At 32.9% G+C, this 7718-nt stretch overlaps 1 protein-coding gene across 1 annotated transcript; it reads left to right on the forward strand.

The window, feature by feature from the left end:
• The first annotated feature begins 5119 nt into the window (after positions 1–5119).
• LOC131658332 (uncharacterized) lies at positions 5120–6117 on the forward strand. Its single transcript, XM_058927639.1, has 2 exons — positions 5120–5530; positions 5683–6117. Exons 1-2 carry the CDS (start codon positions 5120–5122, stop codon positions 6115–6117), a joined length of 846 nt encoding a protein of 281 aa, XP_058783622.1.
• Positions 6118–7718: the final 1601 nt, after the last annotated feature.

The raw sequence follows: 7718 nt of genomic DNA on the forward strand, positions 1-7718 counted from the left end.
ATGGCCATCCCTTAAAAATAAAAGAATGGCTACTGATGGTCATGCTTCGAGAATAAAGATTTCTAAGTTCGTTATGAAGATAGTGAATACTGAAAGCTAGTGAAAGTATGTGTCTTCGGGGACTTAGACAAAATTTATAAAATATATTCAAGTATTACTACTTAGCGTGTTTTCGTAGTGTTTTTAATACACTGCCACGCGTCGAAGACGGACTCAGGCGGGAAGATTTGAAATTCGAAGACGGTTTCGTAACTGTCCAAGTAACAGATGGCGTCGCTAGAAGTTCTTATGAGAGACGTGGCAGCAGATTAGTGTAGGACCGTTAAGGTCGAAACTAGTATAAATAGGAGTCTTAATGTTAGGATTCTGTGTGTTCATTTTGTACAAATCACTCACATATTTACTCAAGTATCAAGCGTTAAGAGAAAGAGTTCGCTGAGAAAATGTACGTATGACACCACCACTTTAATACATGTGTATTATCTTTCGTTTTCAAACATCTTCCAGAATTACTGCATTTCGTTTACTTCTTGCCATTTACATTTCTGTATCTTTACTTTAATGTCATTTACTTTCGAATTACTTTCATGTTATTTACTTTCAAAGTCTTTAACGTTTCTGCATTTTAAGATTCCTTACGTTTTAATAGTCCTTTTAATTTCATATGTTATGTTACTTATCTTTGCGTTGAAATCATACTTACATATAACAAAGTGATTATCAAGATTATTTGTTCTTTAATCGAACAACGCCTGTTGAAGAAGACGGATCATGAATATGGTTCGAATGAACATTGATAACAACCTTTTTGACTATGTGTCCTAGGATCAATCTAGTCGATTCTGCGAGTAACCAAATCATATTTATTATAGTTTGGAAGACTAGCGGTTGTTTACCGGAAATCACCGTAAACAATCTTCTGTATGCCTATTCAATCTTTGCTCATATGCTTCAAGAGAGCCCACTAGTTCTGTCACTAATAGAGTGGACAAATCTCTGGTTTCCTCAATCGTTGTCACGATTGGGTCAAACTTTGGGGGCATAGTAATTAGAATTTTCTCAACAATTTTCTTGTCAAGAATATCATCTCCAAAAGCTCTCATTTGATTAACTATTTCTTTGACTTTAGAATAGTAATCTTTAACTGTCTCAAAATCCTTCATCTTCAATAGTTCAAAATCTCTTCTTAGAGGTTGACGTGTAACAACACGTACCTTATCACTTCCTTGAAACTCCTCCTTCAATGTGTTCCACGCATCTTTGGCAGTCCTAGCTCCCATAATTCTTGGAAAAATTGCATCAGTCATGGCTTGTTGCAAGGTGAACAATGCCGTTGAATTTCTCTGTTTATTTTTCTTCAACTCCTTTTCTTGAGTTGCATTAAGAGTTGAAGTATCCACGGGAACAGTGAAGCCTTCTTCTACTATGTAAGTACCAACTTCCTCCTTTTTCTTTCATTGAGTCTTGAGTGGCATAGAACATACATTGTTCTTGATCACGCTCCTCTGCAATATTAGCTTGATGCCTATCTTTGTTGCGACAATTTTTCTCTATGTGTTAGAACTTCTTGCAATGGTTGCATTGTGGAATATTATAGTACCAACAATTTTCCTCTGTGTGGCCTGGTCTTTTGCATATATTGCATGGAGGATTTTTATCTGGCTTGTTCTTAAAGAAATTTCTAGAAGCTTCTCTTCTTCTAGAAGTTTCTCCATAACTCTTCTTTCCTTCATCTTCTTTATTTTGGGGCCGAAATTTGAGCTTTGATCGGAAGGCATTTTCAAGCGTATCTTCTTTATGCCTATTCAATCTTTGCTCATATGCTTCAAGAGAGCCCACTAGTTCTGTCACTGATAGAGTGGACAAATCTTTGGTTTTCTCAATTGAGGTTGGTGACTTGAGCCTATAAATAGGCAATTGCTACATTGTAAACAATCATCCAAGAAATCAATGACATAGCATTCTTTCTAAACATCTCTCTAAAACTATCTTTTATCAACTATTAACTAATCAACTACCAACACATTTAAGAAAAAGGGAAATGCTATGAGCTTTTACATTAACAATCATCAACAATAAATTTGTTTTGAAGCTTAGATCTTCACCAATGATGAAGATGATAATTATGGAGCGAAATAATGGTCTCTTATAGACTGATACCATATTAGATGAGAATTCATGCATGTAAAAGAAGAGAATGAATCTCTTATAAGAAAATATTCAAACAAGATCTTCTTTTATTAATTCTATTTGCACATTGAGAGCCGTGTTTTACATATATATATATATATATATATATATATATATATATATATATATATATATATATATATATATATATATATATATATATATATATATATATATATATATATATATATATATATATATATATATATATATATATATATATATATATATATATACCAGTTAGTTTGCGAAATTAGTTACATGTTTCTAACCTCCTAACTAATTTTTCTAACTCACAAACAATCTTTTCAAAACTAATTTAGGTCGAGATTTCTCTAATATTTAATATAGACAAATTTTCTTCAGAGAATATATTAGACACGATAGGTGAATTATATCTTCAATTAATATTTCTTCACATGCATGAGTCTCATATCAAACTCCTGGTGATTTGCTTAGAAACCTAAATATGTTACCTACGAACCAATCCATTTTGAATATATATTTTTTCTATGTTATGTTATTACAGCAAGTATATTTCATTTCATTTAAGAAAAAGCGAAATGCTATGAGCTTTTACATTAACCATCATCAACAATAAATTTGTTTTGAAAAAGAAAAAAGAAAATCACCACCACCAACAAATTTGAAAGGCAAATCAAGTACCAGTAGTTAATTAAGTTTGACATTAATAATTAAGCTTGAAAGAGCAAAAGTAATGTACTCTATCTATACTTACGTTAACACGTCTATTTTAGGAGAGATGCAATTCGTGAATACTGAATACGAGTGTGCTCTGAAAAGAAAACTACGTTAAAGTAACAATGTACAGTTTGCAGACAAGCATAAAATAGTTTACAAGTACGAGTAATAATAACTAATCCCAAAAACGTATATGTGGTTAATTTAGGATGCCAAGTGCCGACTTAATTGCATGATATAGTACAAACCGACTGTCCAAGAAAATGAAAAGTCAAGCTATGTATGTATGCATGCGTTCAGACATTTATTGGACGTGATATATGCCACTATTTGGTAAAAATATTTATAAGCTAAAGTATGTTATAAATTGTTAGAGTATAGCCTTTAAGAGTATGGTTAACTGTGATAACCAATAGTGATTAGGCCCAGTTTGTTATTTCTGTTAAGCCCATGGCTTGTGTTAGATATAATGTTAGATATAATAGTTTGTATATAAGCTTTTGTACTATTATATTTGAGAATTTTTCATTGCGTGGAAAATATCACTGAAAATTTTAAAATACATATTAATATTAAATATGTATATTCGAAGGCACCCTTTTTGTATTTTTAATTATTTCGGATATGCATATCTGAACTTACCTTTCTTTAAACGTTTTTTATTTAAACGTTAGATTTAAAATGTAAGATTTTTTTCGGATATGTATATCCGAAAAAACTTCAAAGAAATTGAGAAATTTAAAATATTGGTTAATTCGGATATGTATCTAATTAATATCCAAAATTTCTTTTTGTTTTATTTTAAGATACTTATTTATAATAGTTATAATATAATTAAAATGAATTATTATTAATAAAGAATAACTTAAATATAAATTGTTATAAATAAGAAATAAAAATATTAAATAAAATTTTAATTTTTGTAATAATTTATTTTTCACAAATTTTTTTAAATTATAAAAGTAATTATTTTTTAAATGACTACAATATTATGCATTATAATTAATGAAATTATCATGTTAAAAGTATCCTTTTTTAACATTATAATTTTTAATTTATATTAGTTTTTTTCTTTAATTAATTTTATATGAAAATAATGTATTGATTTAAATATTTAATAGATTGATATTATTATTATATCTTAATTATAATGATATGTATTTAATTATATATTTTGATTAATACAATTAATTATACTATTAATTGTAGGGAAGTCACAGCAATCTGGGCTTTTTTTGAAGGTAGCAGTTTCATGTATTTGTTCTGCGAAGAAGAGTGATACGGTGGTGAAATGCTCGTTAGGGGATTCTTCAACAGGTTCGGATTATGGCTATACATCAGGTGGAGCTAAAATCATTAATATTGCAGGGGCCGATATGGAGGGTGCAACCATACAGGGAAAATGTGTTTCAGCAGTGGATGTCCCGAAATCAAAAGGACTGTTTGACAAAGCTGTAGGTTTCATAAAGAAGAAAAAGAAAAGTCGCTCCAAGAAGATAAAGTTTAAGAATATATCAGATTTCAATGGGTTTTTTGCACAAGAAAAATAAGTGGAACGTTAATAAAATCAAAAAGAAGGAGGTAGCATCAAGTGGGAATGGATCGCAGATAAGGAGTCAACCTGTGTCGGATTATTTTTTGCAAATGCAACATGAAAATAAGAAAACAGTGGTGTGTGTTCGGGAGACCGATAATTAGCAGTAGAAGGAAAATAGTAATTCATCGTACCAGTCTGCTCCTACTGTTTGTACTGGAAGAAATAATGTTGTTTGTCATGGACAGCAAAGGGAATTTGTGAATATTGGCAACAATAATGGGAGGCAATGGAGGCATGTGGACAGTGAAGCGGGGGTGAAAATTTGGAACGACATGGAGGCTTTGGGAGTGGTGTTTTCGGGCGGGAGAAATGGTATAATTGGTAGGATTGACGAATTCTAGAAAGTAGCTATGGGGAGAAATATTAGAAGGAAGGAAGGTAAAAATGATTTGTAAGGATAATCGGTTCTTTGAATATCAGAGGGGGAGTAAATGTCCTTAAGAGAAGAAGAAGAATAAGATCATTGATTTTGAAGGGCAAGGCGGATTTGTTCATGATGCAAGAAACAAAGATTACTAATTTACAAGATGGTGTAGCGAAGAGTTTTTGGAGCAATTTTGGAATAAGATATTCTTTTTCCAATTCATCGGGGAGGTCCGGAGGTCTTTAAATATGTGGAAGGAATATATGATGGAGGTGATTAGTAGTTTCAAAGGGGAATGGTATCTTGGTATCAAAGTTAAGAGGAAGAATAAAATTTATTATGTGGTTAATATTTATGCACCGTATGATTTATGCAAAAAAAGAATTCTTTGGAGGAAGTTGGTGGAGTTGAAGGAGGAGTTTGATGATGGTGAGTGGATCATAGGAGGGGACTTTAATTCTATTAAGGTCCGAAATGAAAGGAGGGGGAGGGTGGTGGCGGCAAACTATAATGAGATGAATCTTTTTGTGAGCTTCATAGAGGAAAGTAGATTGGTGGATATTCCTTGCAAAGAAAAAAAGTTTACTTGGTATAGTGGGGATGAAATGTCAATGAGTCGGATAGATAGATTTCTTATTTCAGATGATGTGATAAATGATTGGGGGTGGTGGGACAAAGTATGGGAGAAATAGACATTTCCGATCATTGCCCTATTTGGCTTGTGTTGGACAACAACAATTGGGGTCCTAAACCTTTTAGGTTTAACAACGAGTGGTTTTATTTTAATTCTTTCCTTCCTTTTATAAAGAAATAATGGAAAGGGTTCAAGGTGGAAGGTAGGGGAGATTTTGTTTTGAAAGAAAAACTCCATCTTCTTAAAGAAAGACTCAAATGGTGGAATAAGGTGGTTTTTGGTATAATTGATTTGGAAGTAGAGGAAGGAGTTAAGGATATTATTTTTGGGGATAAATTGTTGGAGTTGGATTCGGTTGAGCTAAATCCCGAAATTGTGAAAAAAAGGAAGGAAGCTACAAATCGATTTTGGACGGATTTGCGCATCAAAGAGAATATGTTAGTTCAAAAATCAAGGTTGAAATGGCTTAACAAGGAAGACTCCAATAGTGGTTTTTTTCATAAAGTCATGAAGGATAGAAGGAGACGCAATCACATCGGTCCTATTAATTCTCTAAATGGCTCGCTAAGTTCGGTTAAAGATGTAAAGGAGGAAATAGTTCATCATTTTCTAGCAAGTTTGGAGGAGTAGAAGAAGGGAGTCCCCTTTTAGATGGGATTTCTTTTGATAAGATTAATGATGAAGATAGGAGGTGGCTCAAAAGCCCTTTTAAAGAGGAAGAGATTTTGGAAGCGATTAGGGGTTGTGGAGGTTCAAAAAGTATGGGACCGGATGGATTTTCTTTTCTTTTTATTAAAAGATGTTAGAGGTTTATTAAAGAAGACTTTCTGAGGTACTTTAATTATTTTTATGGGGGAGGTGAATTGTCTAAGGTGGTATCCTCTTCTTTTTTGGCGATGGTTCCTAAGTCATCCAATCCTTTAGGTTTGGATGATTATAGACCTATTTTCCTAGTGGGTTGTATGCACAAAGTGATAACTAAATTGTTAGCGGGAAGATTGAAAAGATTTTTAAATTCTATTATATCTTATTGTCAAAGTGTGTTTGTTCCGGGAAGACAATTGCTTGATGGTGTTTTAGTGGCAAACGAGGTGGTCGAATGTGCTAGAAAAGAGGGAAGTTCTTGTCTTCTTTTCAAAGTAGACTTGAGAAAGCGTATGACAAAGTTTCTTCGAAATTTATTCGCTATTTGTTGGTGAGAATGGGTTTTAGGGAGAAATGGAGGAAATGGATGTAGGTAATCATTTTCAAAAGTAACATGTCGGTGTTAGTGAATGGAAGCCCAACTAAGGACTTCGTTTTTAAGAAAGGTTTAAGACAAGGTGACCCTTTATCACCTTTTCTTTTTGTTATAGTGGCGGAGGCTCTTACTAGGTTGGTTAGAAAATCAACGAAAATTGGTGAATATGAAAATTTTATGATTCGAAGAAGTTGTGGGGTGGATATTCTTCAATTTGCGAATGATATGTTGTTGGTAGGAGAAGGGACTTGGAAAAGCATGTGAAGAATATGAAGACCGTTTTAAGGGCTTTTGAACTTGTTTCGGGTCTAGGTATTAATTTTCATAAAAGCAAGTTGATTGGGATTAATGTATCTCCTTATTTTTTGGAAGTCGCCGCTTTCTACCTTTCTTGTAAAATTGAAGAAAGTAACTTTTCCTTTCTAGGAATTCCTATTGGATGCAATCCTAGGAAAGAATCTTCTTGGATTCCACTCTTGAATAAAATGAGAAACCGGCTAGCGGGATGGAAGAATCGCTTTCTCAACCTTGGAGGGAGGATTACTCTATTGAAATCTATTTTGAGTTTTCTTACCTTATTTACTTTGTCTTTTTACAAGATGTCGGTTAAGGTGGTTAAAGAATTCACTAAGATTCAAAGTAATTTCTTGTGGGGGTGGAGGAAAAGAGGAAGATACATTTGGTGAGTTGGAAGGAGGTGACTCTACCGCATTGGAAGAGGGGACTAGCGATAAAAATATTGTCGAATTCAATCTAGCTCTTTTGAACAAGTGGAGATGGAGAATTATCCAACGAAGCAAATCTTTGTGGTATGAGGTGTTAAAGGCCCAATATGGCGATTTATCGATGTTAGTATTTTGCGAAAGTGATTCTTACAAACTCTCTTCTTCTTCTTTTTTGTGGCGTGATATTTTAAAGATTGGGATTTCTTCTTCATCTTTCAAGGATCCTATTGTGTCCAATTGTTGCTTTAAAATTGGAAATGGTTTTA

Source organism: Vicia villosa, linkage group LG3 (genome assembly GCF_029867415.1).
Source record: "Vicia villosa cultivar HV-30 ecotype Madison, WI linkage group LG3, Vvil1.0, whole genome shotgun sequence".
Classification (NCBI taxonomy): Eukaryota; Viridiplantae; Streptophyta; class Magnoliopsida; order Fabales; family Fabaceae; genus Vicia; species Vicia villosa.